The 14,917-nt window shown below is 36.9% G+C and overlaps 1 protein-coding gene and 1 pseudogene across 1 annotated transcript; both read right to left on the bottom strand.

Annotated features, from left to right (window-relative positions):
• Positions 1–275: 275 nt before the first annotated feature.
• On the bottom strand, positions 276–1,307 carry LOC125124635 (olfactory receptor 7A17-like; annotated as a pseudogene).
• Positions 1,308–11,558: 10,251 nt separating this feature from the next.
• Positions 11,559–14,652, bottom strand: LOC125124634 (olfactory receptor 7A17-like). Its single transcript, XM_047774683.1, has 2 exons — positions 13,739–14,652; positions 11,559–11,607 (listed from the first exon to the last, which is right to left on the bottom strand). The coding sequence occupies exons 1-2, from the start codon at positions 14,650–14,652 to the stop codon at positions 11,559–11,561; spliced, it is 963 nt and encodes a 320-aa protein (XP_047630639.1).
• Positions 14,653–14,917: the final 265 nt, after the last annotated feature.

Genomic DNA, 14,917 nt, shown 5'->3' with positions numbered 1-14,917 from the left:
AAAAATAAGTAAATAGAAATGAAAAACAAATATAAAAATTATTTTAAAAAACTCCAGTCATCCCAAGAAAGATATAGAAATTTCCAAGCATTTCTGATCTAAGGTTGAGAAAAACTTTGGAAACATATGAAAATGTACAAAAAGAAAATCTTTATATGTATCAGCCAGTGCAGAAAGCTTAATAAAGTTAGATGTTGAAACTATATGGAAAAGTTGAATTTGAAGAAATAGAAATCCCAGGAAATAAATGGGAACACATTCTATTCCACAACGGTTTAAAAAAAAAAATTGTTCCAAGGCTTTGAGTCCTGTAATCAAGGGCAGTTCGTCACCTTCAGGACAGCTGTTCATTTTATACCTGCCATCTCATAGAATCTCTTCAGAGCCCCTTTTATGTCTTTATTTCTCAGACTGTAGATGAAGGGGTTCAGCATGGGTGCAACCACACTGTACATCACTGAGGCTCCTGCAGTTGAGTGTGAGCTGTGGGTAGCAGCAGAGATAAGGTAAACTCCTAAGACTGAAAAATAAAACAGGGAGACAACTGAGAGGTGAGCGGCACAGGTGGAAAATGCCTTATACTTTCCTTGAGCTGATGAGATTCTATATAGAGAGGAAACTATCTTAGAGTAAGAGTAAAGGATACCAGCAAGGGGACCACCAGCCAGAAGCCCAGTTGAAAAATACAATACAGTGTCATTAAGAAAAGTGTCAGAACAACCAAGTTTGACCATCTGATTGAGATCACAGAAAAAGTGGGGGATTTCCATGTCTGTATAGGAAAGTTGCAAAACAATTAGGCTTTGTAATATGGAGTTCAGGACACTCAAGATCCAGGACACCAGCACCAGAAGTCCACAGAACTGGGGGCTCATTTTGACTGTGTAGTGCAGAGGGTGGCAAATGGCCACAAAGCGGTCATAGGCCATCACAGCAAGAAGAAAGTTATCCCATCCTCCAAACAGTGTGGAAAAATACAACTGGGTGATGCAGCCTGCATAGGTTATAACTTTGTTCTCTGTCTGTATATTCACCAGCATCTTTGGGATGATGGTGGAGGTGAAACAGATGTCTACAAAGGACAAATTGGAGAGGAAGAAGTACATGGGTATGTGGAGGTGGGAGTCAGAGCTGACCGCCAGGATGATGAGCAGGTTTCCAAACACAGTGATCAGGTACATGGAGAGGAACAGCCCAAATATGAGGGGCTGGAAGTCACGTTCCTTTGATAATCCCAGAAGAAGAAATGTTGAAATTTGGGTATCATTGTCTGGTCCCATGTGATAGTGGTGATGATGACTAGGAATGAAAAAAATTTAGTAGCATGATTAATTTTTTTTTGTCTTTTTGCCATTTCTTGGGCCACTCCCATGGCATATGGAGGGTCCCAGGCTAGGGGTCTAATTGGAGATGTAGCCGCTGGCCTATGCCAGAGACACAGCAATGCGGGATTTGAGCTGCATCTGCAACCTACACCACAGCTCATGGCAATGCCGGATCCTTAACCCACTGAACAAGACCAGGGATCAAACCCGCAACCTCATGGTTCCTAGTCAGATTCATTAACCACTGAGCCACGGGAACTCCATAGTATGATTAATTTTTAACATAAGTGAGCATTAACAACATGCTACAATTACAATGCTATGTAAGAAAAAACAAACAAAAACAATTATAAAAAAAGGTGAGTGTTTTTTTTTTAATTATAGTTGATTTACAGTGTTGTGTCATTTTCTGTGGTACAGTAGAGTGGCCCAGTCATACAGACATGGAGAGCAGTCTTGTGGTTTTCGGGGGGCAGGGAGGATTGGGATAGATGGGGAGCTTGGGGTGGATAGATGCAAAATTTTACATTTAGAGTGGATAAGCAATGGGTACATTGTTTTTATTGGGAGTTCAGGAAGACCTAAAAACAAGGGGCATTTGAGCAGAGACATCAAGGAGAACTGAATGGGAGACAGGAGGTTATCTGGGGAAGTATGGTCTCTGCAGGGGAAAGAGCCAGTGCAAAGGCCTGAGGAAGGGACTCATTCCCAGATAGTCCAGTTTCACAATGTAGTCAGTATGGTGAGGAATGACCAGGAGGAAGAATGGTGAGAGATGGTGTCAGAGAATATTGAGTAAAGAGGTGGCCTCCCTGCTACCGCTGAGACTTCAAGACACAGAAAGTCCCTTGTTTACATTCTGTTCCTTGTACTTGATTAGTTTTTGGCCACACCCTCAACACACAGATGTTCCCAGGCCAGCTTTCCAACCAGAGCCCCTGCAGTGAAAAGGCTGGATCCTTAACACTCTGAGGCATCAGGGAACTGGTTAATTTTAATTTCAAGGAGTCCTGTGGATACACATGGATCCTCTCCTTATTGCTATGTGTTGGTCAACATTCTGTAATCTTTCTTTTAAGAGTCACTTTATTATTTTTTTTAAATTTTAATGGACTGTAGTGGACTTACAATGTTGTGTCAGTTTCAGGTGTACAGCAAAGTGATTCAGTTATACATAGACATATATCCATTTCCTTTTCAGATTATTTTCCCATATGGGTTATTACAGAATATTGAGTAGATTTCCCTGTGCTGTACATAGGACCTTATTACTACTTATACAGTAGTAGGTATATGTTAATCCCAACTTCCTAATTTATCCCTTCCCCCAGCATTTCCCCTTTGGTAACAAGAGTTTTGTTTTGAAATCTTTAAGTCTGTTTCTGTTTTGTGAATAAGTTCTTTTGTATCATTTTTATTAGATTCCATATGTTAGTGATCTCATATGATATTTGTCTTTCCCTGTCTGGTCATTTTAGAATATATGGGGTTAGGAAGTCTAGCTCTCAGAACTGCTCATCACCTCCCCAACCCCGGCACAGAGTGAGAGAAAGAGAGAGAAAGAAAAAGGGAGAGAGAACACATTTTAATTTTCTGTAAGCTTGTGCCACATCAGGCTCTTCTCAGCCCCCAGAAAAGAGAATTAGAAAAGAAGGATACAAATTAAGTTGTCAACATTCAATTACCTTTACCCCAAAGATACAAGGGAATTTGTTTGCAAAACAGAAACAGACTCAAAGAAACAGACTGATGTTTACCAAAGGGGAAACATTGGGGGGAGGGATGGATTGGGACATTGGGGTTGGCATATACATATTACTATATAAAAAAAATTGATTGGTAACATGGACCTGCTGTATGGCTCAGAGTAGTCTGTTCAGTGCTCTAGATAACCCATATGAGGAAAGGATCTGAAAAAGAATGAATATATTGTACGTGTATGGCTGATCCCCCTTGCTGTGCACCTGAAACTAACACAACACCTACAGTCCAATAAAATTTATATTAAAAATAAAAAAGAGATAGTATCAAAACTTCAGTTGATGACCCTCCCATGAACATGTGAGTTGGTGCTCCATTTAAAATGCGACCATCTTCTGTGCTGCATTTACATAAGTGTTAAAAAAAATGGTAAAAATAGAGATAATGGAAAGAAATGGCAATGAGGTAGAAACAAATCTAATTAGCTCAGGTGGTCCCTAAGAGATTGTAAAGAAAAGAAAGCTCCCTTGATTTTGGCAGAATTCCAACTCCAGTTACATCCATCGATTCCCAGAATAATGAACAAAGCAGCAAAAAGCAATTACCCAAAAGAGAAAGGAGTCATATATTTCCTATGTCAAGACATCATAATGAATAGATATCCTGCCAGAAATATAAGCAAATTAAATAAATCCATTTTTTACACAAAGAAATATACAATGTAAAAATTTTTAAAGGTTTTATATATATATATATATAGTTATACATAGCTATATATAGTTATACATAGCTATATATATATATATATATATATGTCTATATATATATATATAGTCTTTTTGCCTTTTCTAGGGCTGCTCCTGTGGCATATGGAGATTCCTAGGCTAGGGGTCTAATCAGAGATGTAGCTGCCGGCCTATACCAGAGCCACAGCAATGTGGGATCTGAGCTGTGTCTGCAACCTACACCACAGCTCACAGCAATGCCGGATCCTTAACCCACTGAGCAAGGCCAGGGATCGAACCCACAACCTCATGGTTCTTAGCTGGATTCGTTAACCACTGAGCCACGACGGGAACTCCTAAAGATAAAATATTAAAAGACGTTTCTGAATCATATTAAATGCAAAATTTTGGCATCAGTAACTGAATGTTGAATCATGGATCTACTACATATCAGCTGTTTGCATTTATGGAGACAACCAATATTTTAATGTTAATATACTCTTAGAAATGGTAAGAAATAGTGGTGTCTAACTTCCTAAGGTTGTTGATAGATTTAGTCAAATATATGTAAAAATTTATTATAATTCCTTCTGTTAGTATATGGATGTTCATTACTGGTGCTTACTCTCTTTTTTTAGTTGTGTGTGTATGTACATGTGTATATTTGTGTGTTTGCGTGCATTGATGAGGTAGATAACTAGGCAAAAGGCATGCTAAAAATTACAAATCCACTGAAGTAATGAAAAATAGTTTAAAAGAAGACAGTTTCTTCCATGAGAAAAATGCAACATGAAGGAAGGGCCCATCAAAACAGGCAGGTTGCAGAGAAGACAGCAGTGTCGGTGCTCATGTCACCTCAGGCTCAAGGGACCACACACTGACCGCTCCACTGGCTTCATCATGGCACCCAGCTCAGGCTCCTGATCTGTTGTTCTTGTACTTGTTCCATGCTTGTATCACCACAATTGTTTTTATGTGTTGCAGCAGTGGGATAGGGCTGGCCCTTCTCTCACTGTTCTTTGTGGTGTTCCTTCCTCTCTTATTCTTGTGGTTTGGGCTTTGATCTCTTTCTGGACAAATCCAGTGGGCACAGTCTAGTCCTGATTTTTTTCCTCATTCAACGTGGCAGTGACCCCCTCAGACGATTCTCTGTAAAATCGTGCATATTCCATGACAATCTACCCCCTTTCCTTATATGCTTTATACCTTATGTCATACAAGCATTTACTTCCTTGCTCTTTGCTTTCTCTGTTACATGCATTATCCAAAAGAGCAAGGGCCTCACCTGCTTTGTTCACGTCTATGTTTTCACAAAATTTGTGTTTATATAGAAACAAATTTTAAGACAATGAGAATCCAGTAAATTGAAAGAAAGGTAGCAAAATATAACTCTGTTAAATACAGTAAATTCAAATAAATAAATTGAAAAAATCTAATACAAATACCTAAAATATCTAAAATAATAATGAATCAATCACACCAACATGGGTGTGTAAGTAAAGATAAAATGGACAAAATCTTGGAATAGAAGAATAGGAAAATATAGTTTTTTCCCCTTTCTTACAATAAATTTATTTTTATTTAATTTTATTCACATATAGTTGCCTTACAAAGTTGTGTTATTTTCAAATGTACTGCAAAGTGAATCGGTCATACATGCAAATATGTCCACTCTTTTTTCCCATTAGTTTATTACAAATTACTTAGTAGATTTTCCTGTGGTCTATAGTAAGTTCTTATTAATCATCTTTTTTATGCATTAGTGTGTATATATTATTACCATACTCCCAATTCTTCCCTCCCAATTATGATTTATTGGGGTGTTTTTGTCTTTTTTTTTTTGAGGTCACACCTGTGGCATATTGATGTTCTCATGGATACTAGCTAGGTTTGTTACTGTTGAGCCATGTCAGTATCTCTGATTTATTGTTTTTAATATGTAGTAAGGAAAACAGTATCTAAAATTATCATTTCAGTTTATATAAACAGAAATGGCCTCAATAGTTGCTCATAAAACAATATATAAGAGATTTTTAGTTGAATACAAAAGAATGTTTTCTACAACGTCAGGGAAGGTAATTGCTATTTAAAAAAATCAGATTTATTTAAAAAATTAAATGAAACATAAAATGAAATGAGATAATTGGATGTGAAGTAAGATAGCAATATGCATAAAAACCTACTCCTTACTATTAAGGATGCAGAAGAACTTTGAATGTTTAAAATCAATCCAGAGAAAGCCAGGATTCAAAAAGTATATGGACCCTAATGTTCATTGCAGCAGTATTTACAGTAGCCATGATATGAAAGCAACTTTAATGTCCATCAACAGAGAAATGGATAAAGATATAGTAGATATATATAATGGAATATTACCTATCCATATAAAAGGTTGGAGTAACACCATTTTCAGCAACATGGATGGACCTAGAGATTATCTAGATTATAATAAAGATTACCTAGATTATCTGAAGAAGTCATACAAAGAAAAACAAATATTATATGATATCAGTTATATGTGGAATCTAAAAAAAATGATACAAGTGAACTTGATACAAGGACTTTGAAACCAAACTTATTGTTACCAAAGGGAAAACGTTGGGGGCGGGGTAGAGGGATAAATTAGGAGATTGAGGTAAACATATACACCCTACTACATACAAAATAGATAAGTAACATGGCCCAAGTGCATAGCACAGGGAAATCTACTCAATACTCTAACAATCTATATTGGAAAATAATTTGACAAGAATGTGTGTGTGTGTGTGTGTGTGTGTGTGTGTGTGTAATATATAAATACAAATATACATATAACTGATCAACTTTGCTCTACAACTGAAACTAACAAAACTGTGTAATTCAACTATATTCCAATAAATTTTAAAAAATGAATAAAGCCATGAAGTGAACACAATATGACTGATAGATTTGACCACATACAATTTAAAAACTCTCACATAACCCTCTAAATGTATCTACACATAAATACATATAAGAATTAATCATGGAAGATAATATGAAAAAATAATATTCATACACCCATACATGATATACAAATATATGTGATATATATCATATACACATATATGATATATGAAAATAATATTCATAAATATATGATATGTATGTATAATACATATTCATAAATATATGAATGTTTTATATATATATATGCACACCCAGATAAATATTTGTACAGCCAAAATTGGCACAATATGTAAATCAACTATACAAAAATATATATAACATGATAAATATTTATTTATATATTTATATCTGGATCATTTTATATACAGCCAAATTTGATTGGCACAATATTATAAACAAACTATAATTAAAAAACAAATATTAAAAAATAAAATCAAAATTTTAATGGCATACACCAAACTTAGTGAGAAAATCTTATTTTGGAAAGACCCCAATAAAAAAGAAGAAAAACATTCAGATCCCAGGATAAAAGGCAAATTATTTTCCAAGACAATTTATATATAGAAAGTTAATGGCTAACAAAGACAAAATATATATTTAGCCTCCCAGGTAGTAAAATAATTGGAAATAAATGCTCCTTGGCATACCCTTACATGTATATTAAAATATTTTTTTATGTCAATATTAAATGGGAGACAATAACATGAAATGTGTTTCTCAGGAGCTGCGACTGGAAGAAAGTATCTAACTCACAGGATCTGGATCCTTTGAATAAGTACAGAACATGTTCAAATACATCCCATCTGAAAAACTTCACTAGTCATGCTTCTAAACCTAATACTTCACTTTCCTACCCCCTGCACTGAAAAACTACTCAGATATGTTCCATTTTTACTGGAACCACATTATGCTTCCCATTCCTTCATTCTCATCCAATTAGAATTCCATCCTATCATTAATGGCCCTTCATTTACTGAGTCCAGAGATACTGATCTTTAAGTTATATTAAATAAAACTATTTTAAACGTATTTGTCAACCTAGAAAAGCATGGCAGTCTCTTGGCTCTGGATTAGGCTATGAGGCTCCTGGGTGACTTTAAAGTTCTCCACTTACATTATGACTGAATCTTTCCTGAAGTTTCTACTGGACTGTCGGACTCCTCTGGATTGGGTCTCGAGTGGAAGGTCTCAGTGTGGAAATCCAGTTCCTCTCTGGATGGCTGATGATGAAGACTGAAGCTCTATTCTCTGCGAGGATAGCAGGAAGGAGTACAGCATTTGTCCTCTAGCCAGAGTGACAACTACAAAAGCAACAACTATGTCCTGTCTCTCCAAGGTTGTACTTGCTGTGGGAATGCAGCAGATGTTTACAGCTCCCTCTATCTGCTCATTAGGCACAGTTTCCATTGTTATTCCCACTCCTGTGCACATCCTTATCCTGTGGGACAGTGGTATGGACAGAAGGAAATTTTTTCCTGCAGATTCTCTGTTCCCAGGAGATGAGGTTAAAAGAGAGTCAAATCCGGTTTATATTTCTCCTTGTCTAAGAATTCCTGTTTTCTAGAGTTTAGCTATATTGAACTTCGATATCACAATCTTGAGTTAACAGTTTCTCCAAATCTAAGACTGAGGTACATTTTTGGTAGGTCTCATGGACCTCCAAAATAGTGTCTTGTGGTGGGAACCTTTCCCAAGAACTCTAGAAAATTTCTAGTCTCTTTGTCAAAGAGCAAGAATGTGCTCCTTTGCTATAGTTACATGTATACTATAATCCTTGACTTAAACACGCTTTTGACAAGATTTTTGGAGGTTCATGCTTGGAACACACATTAAGCTGTTGTCCAGTGTTTCATTTTAAAATGTTAATTATGAGGTACAGATATTTTTAGGGAACATGCACTGAGATTAGAATCTTGCCTGGATTGTCTTCTTTTATTTTCACAAAGTCCATTCTCTGATGTCTGTACTATATGTACCTTATTCTATATTCGCCAAAATGGGAAGGGGTGAGGGGATCTGCCTAAAGTTATGAACTGAGTGAGGCATAAGCTTTGATTGGTGCTTACTCAAGATTTTCACATTTCTTATGCTCTGGGCCTACAGGTATCAAGTGGAGTGATTTTCCCTCTGAGGAATACCTGGCACTATTAAGAAATGTTGGTTGTCCCAACCTGGGTGGTGCTATTTCCACCTAGTGGTTTGAGGTCAAGAATGCTACTATTCATCCTATGATGCTCAGGATGGCTATCATCACAAATAATTAACAAGCAGGAATGCCAGTAGTGGGAATGTGAGAAGCACTATACTGGACCAGAACATCCCCAACATCAACATGTGTAGGAATAACTTGGGGATTCTGTTGAGATGCAGATTCTGATTCAGCAGGTCTAGGATGGACCAAGAGATTCTGCACTTGCAACTTCCTCCTAGTCGATGCTGATGATACAGGTCCTGGGCTGTGAACCATTCTTTGAGTGTAAAGACAGTGGTCTAATGTTAAGAGTCAGGCAAGATATTTTGAGTCCTTCTCCACCAAGAAGCCTCCTGTCCACCTCAGGTCTGAGCTTGTGTGGTCAAATGATGGACTCAGTATTTCAGCTTCTTTTTTTTCTGGTTAGTTCAACAGCATGCAGAAATCCCAGGCCAGATATAGAACCTGTGCCACAGCAGTGATGATGCCAGATCCTTAATCCACTGAGACAGTAGGGAATTATTTAGCTTTCATGTGCTCAAATTTACGTATGTGTTTTATTTTCCTTTCATGACAGGAAATTAATGTTTTAGGCCTCTGGTTCCTAATCTGAAAATAGAGAGATTCCACCTATGATATGGAATTGGTGTGCAAAGTCAGTAACAATTTAGAGCTGGTAGGAAACACCTGGCACAGAGTAGGTGCTCAATCAACAGGAACCATTGGGACTGTATCTCAGCTCTGCATTTACTAAGATCAATGTGACATCAGAGAATCTCTAAGGTCTGAAGGTGAGTTCAGCACTGCCTTGTTCCTTGGAGACAGTGAGCTCTCCTCTTGCAAGGACATCTCCTCCCTGGCCCTCACACATGGAGAAGAATGCTTGAGGAGCCACCAATCTATGCTGTGTTGCACTCAAGGACATAACCTCTGACCCTGTCACATTGGCTCCAAAGGGCCACAGTAAGAAATTTTAGACTCAGAGTTCCCTGGTGACCTAGTGGTTAAGGATTTGACATTGTCACTTGTGTGACTTGGGTTTAATCCCTGACCCAGAACTTTTGCCTGTAGATACGGCAGGCTGTGTTACTATGCTCTACTCTAGGAAATATCTGGAAAGCTGCTGTATCTTGGTGAATCAAATTATTCCATCAACTCCTTGTATCTTCCTTTTTTGCAATTCTACAGCATATCATTTATAAATGTTTGTCAAAAGAAGTAGGAAATGGTTGTGTGTCTGCTTGCCCCATGTAGAATTTTATTCTTTACAATGATTGATGCACTATTCCATTCATCTAAGTAGGTTTCACATCCACACTCCTTGCTCTGAGACGTTAAATTTTTTTCCAGCCTTATTGAGATATAATTGACATATACCATGTTTAATTGTAAAGTATACAGTATGATGACTTGATAACAGAATAATTGTGAAATTATTACCACAATAAGATTAGTTAACACATCCAGCACTTGCTATAATTCCCTTTTTGTGATAAGAATGTTTAAAATATACTTTATCAGCAATTTTTGAGTATATATTACAGTATTCTGAACCCTAGTCACCATGCTGTACATTAGATCCCTGAACCTTGTCCACTTTACGGCTGCAAGTTTGTACTCTTTGATCAATGTTTCCCTCAAACCAAAGTTCCAGACAACCATCTATTTGCTCTGTTCTGTGAGTCTGGCTTTTTTAGATACTTCATTTAAGAGAGCTTGCACAGTTTCACCTTTCACTGCCTGACTTAGTTAATTTATTAAATGCTTTCCAAGTTCATCCATTGTGTAGCAAATGACATGAATTCTTTCTTTTTTAATCACTGAAAAACCTATATATATCACATTTTCTTTATACATTCATTCATTAATGGAGACATAGTTTGTTTACAGGCATGTCTTGGCTATTGTAAAATAAGACTGAAATGAACACTGAGCATAAAGGTGCATACATCTTTTTGAGATAGCGATTTTATTTCCTTTGGATATATACTCAGAGAGTGAGAGGGAGATTGCTGGAGCCTATGGTAGTTCTATTTTCAGTTTTTTAAGGAAACTCTATATTCTTTTTCACAACGGCTGTGCCCGTCATGAAACAGTGTACAAGTATTCATTTTTTTCTCCATATCCTAGCAAACATTTGTTATCTTTTGTCATACAATTAGTAACAGATGTGAGAGGATATCACACTGTGGTTTCGATTTGCATTTCCCTGATCAGAAGTGATGTTGAACATCTTTTCTTGTGTTTGTCTTCACTGGGAATTTCTACTTCAATTATATATATATATATATATATATATATATATATATATATGTGTGTGTTTTATATATATATATATATAAACACACTTCAGTTTTCTTGATGGGCATGAAAATTCTGGGTCTCTCTGGCGGTGTTCTGCATGGCTGAGGAAGATATTCACTCACTCATGTGCTCTCACTTTCCACTGTGGGAGAAATCATGAGCCAAAAAGCTTCTCTTGGCACTGAGCTCTTCCACTCAGGAAAATTATGATGCCAGAGCAACCACCTAGCTTGAAACCTAAAGAAATCCAGATGCCTCTAAAAGAAAGATGTGGGTTGAGAAATAGCTTGCTTGGAATAGATCATGGAAGGAAGCCAGGACTATCATACAAACAATGTTTTGGGTAAAATCTTAATGGATTCCTAAAGGTCATATATGGACTTGCTACATGAGAACATAGAAATACATTATAGAGGGTATTACTTCACTGCACCTATTAGATAGCCATGCAAGTTGGCAGAGGTTGATCATACAAAGCTGTTTCTCAGATAATGCTCTTGGGGAAAGAACTCCAGGAGTTTGCAGTTGTTATTTGGACTGAGAAAACACATAAGTGAAAAGAAATAAGGTGATGTGTTTGGGACACAACCAGTACCTAACATAGATATAGATACTGTGGTTCATCCCAGGGGATTTTGTTAAAATCGACTATTCTTGAATTTAGTGATGCAAGGTGAGCACATTGGTGTGGAATGAGCACATTGGGGGGATAAGATTACCCACTACATTCGCAATGTAGAGACTCACAGCTGTATGGACTTATGAAGATCTTAACAGTGATCAGAGCAACTCCAACCATGTAATCTCATTTGGTAATAGAGGCATTATAATAAACCATATGATTTAGGACAGCTAGTTATGCAGCAATAGCTAACCGATACAATAATCAAAGAAAACAGCAATGAAAGAAGGCAGTTATACTAATCTATGTTTTTTTTGTCATATGTTCTGATTGGGAGACCATATTCATGTTGTTTATATTTATTTCAGGTAACTATCTTATCAGTTGGTGATGTTAATGTTCCATTCCGGGGAACTTGGATAGGTTGGAAGAAAATGCATGTTGTGCAGGAAAAAAAAAATGGTGATCCTAAATCACATGACTGGGTAGAAATTAAAGCTTTCTTGAGTCATCCTTTGACCATGAATATTGAAGATGGCTAAGCTGGAAGGAAATATGTATTGGTTTACCATGACATCATTGAAACTGCTTCCAATTCTCTCTAGTGGTTATGACAAAGTTTTGAAAAGGGGAGATATTTTGTTCAGAGCAGTAGAGGATTCATAATTATAGGCAGCACAGGAATTTCTAAAGCCAAAAAAGGAATGGCCCAGGGGAAAAAAAAACATAAAATTCATGCCAATGTACAACCACCTTTCACATGTGGAAAACAATCTTCCATACCTCAATGAGTAGATGTACAGATGAGAAAAATATTTTGCACAATAATGAAATGTGAGGTATAATATTTTACTAACATATTTAAGGTTATCTCTGATGGTAAGTCCATATTAGGTCAATCTATTTATTCACACTTGCCTTTCAATGTAGAATCCACTGTGAGATATATATTCAGTAATCAATTTTTATCAATACCTATGTTGACATTGGGGACCAGAGGCTGAATTGTATATCACTAAGAGACAAGTTATAAAACTCAGTAGCATAAATAAAGTTGATATTATTAGGAAGAACAATTGAGGTAGTGAAACAGAACGACAAACCCAAGGTGAAAACATTGGTTTCAGATTTTAGTCTACTATTGAATTGTATGTTACTTTAGTTGCTAAAGGTATTTTTTTTCCCATGTGAGTAGTACAAATTAACAATTCTTTACTGAAATTTTAAAGGAAACTTACTTGGGAAGATAAATGTTATATAAGAAAAAATATATGTATTTTGCCACACCCATGACATGTGGAAGTTCCAGATCAAGGATCATGGCACAATTGCGGCCTGCACCCCAGCTTCAGCAATGCCAGATCCTTAACCTGTTTCATTATAAGGGAACTTTTTCAGAAAAATTTGGTAGATGCAAACTACTACATTTAGAGTGCACAAACAGTGAGGTCTTGCTGTACAGCGCAGGGAACTATCTCCACTCTTTTGGGATAGAATATGATGGAAGAGAGCATGAGAAAAAACATATGTATGTATGACTGGGTCAATATACTGTACAGCAGGAATTGACAAAATACCGAATATCAACTATACTCTAGTTTAAAAAAATTCTTAAAAATTTTAAAGATTCAACTTTTCCCATGAAATATACAGAAATTTCCAAAGATGTCCTATCCAAGTTGGAGGAAAACCTGGGAAAGTAGAAAAATAGAGAAAATGGAAAACTGTCCATATATCAGACAGAACAGAAATCTTAAGTGAGTTTCCAAAATGGTAAGGCAAAGCTGAAATCAAAGAAATGGAAAGACCAGGCAATAAATAGAAGTGTTAGTTCTATGATCTGATCAAGAATTACAATTTATGCCTCTAATGCTTTGAGCTCTGAAATAACTGACACTTCTTCAGCTGTAGGAATATTGGTCCTTTTATAGCTGCCATCCCTAAGAATCTTCTCAGAGCCCTCTTTATGTCTTTATTCCTCAGACTGTAGATGAAGGGGTTCAGCATGGGTGTGACCACAGTGTACATCACTGAGGCTGTTGCACTAGACTGTGAGCTTTGGGTAGCAGCAGAGCTGAGGTACACTCCTAGGCCTGTACAATAAAATAAGGAGACAACAGAGAGGTGTGACGCACAAGTAGAAAATGCTTTATACTTCCCCTGAGCTGATGATATTCCATGTATGGAGGAAACTATCTTAGAGTATGAGTAACAAATTCCGGCAAATGGACCACCACCAAACAGCCCAACTGCAAAATACATCACAGTGTTATTAAGAAAGGTGTTAGAACAAGCAAGTTGGATCACCTCTTTGAATTCACAGAAAAAGTGGGGGATTTCCAAGACTGTACAGAAGGACAGCCGCAATGCCAGTAAGCTTTGTAATAAGGAATTCAGAGCACCTATCACCCAGGAGATTAGAACTAAACGTCCACAGAGAAATGGGTTCATAATGACTGTGTAATGCAGTGGGTGGCAGATGGCCACAAAGCGGTCATAGGACATCACAGTCAGAAGGAAGTTGTCCAACTGTACAAATAGGAGGAAAAAATACATCTGGGTGAGACAATCTTCATAGATAATGACTTTGGTGTGAGTCATTATACTTACCAGCATCTTTGGGATAGTCGTAGAGGTAAAACAGATGTCTACAAAGGATAGGTTGGAGAGGAAAAAGTACATGGGTGTGTGGAGGTGGGAGTCTGAAGTGATGGCCAGAATGATGAGCAGGTTTCCCAACACAGTGATGAGGTACATGGAGAGGAAAAGTCCAAATATGAGGAGCTGCAGTTCTGGTTCCTCTGAAAATCCCAGAAGAAAAAATTGTGAAAATCCTGTATCATTGCCTGGTACCATGTAATGAGATTACTATTGAGAAAGAAACAAGAACATGCTTAATTTTTACACGTGTGGGCATTGCTGTGTTGAAATGTTATAAATTATACATTTGGTCATTTGTAAGGGATCTTCTGTGACATCTCTGATTAGAAATTCTTGCCCTCCACTCAGCCTTTCTGCCAAGAAGTCATGTATTACATGGCTTAAATGCAAAAATTCTTTCATGCATTTGAGGAATTTATTTTGATTACTGACCAACTTCTAGGGTAAATGTGTGGGATGT

Source organism: Phacochoerus africanus, chromosome 4, assembly GCF_016906955.1.
Source record: "Phacochoerus africanus isolate WHEZ1 chromosome 4, ROS_Pafr_v1, whole genome shotgun sequence".
NCBI classification, from domain to species: domain Eukaryota; kingdom Metazoa; phylum Chordata; class Mammalia; order Artiodactyla; family Suidae; genus Phacochoerus; species Phacochoerus africanus.
This window is presented reverse-complemented; position numbering and strand designations above follow the sequence as displayed.

What these genes read in the sequence shown, in the direction of transcription:
- LOC125124634 (XM_047774683.1), bottom strand. Translation starts at nt 14,652, where the DNA reads ATGGTACCAGGCAATGATACAGGATTTTCACAATTTTTTCTTCTGGGA. An exon ending in AGGGCTCTGAGAAGATTCTT is followed by an intron (nt 11,608 to 13,738) that starts AGGGATGGCAGC and finishes GCTATCTAATAG; the next exon opens with GTGCAGTGAAGTAATACCCT.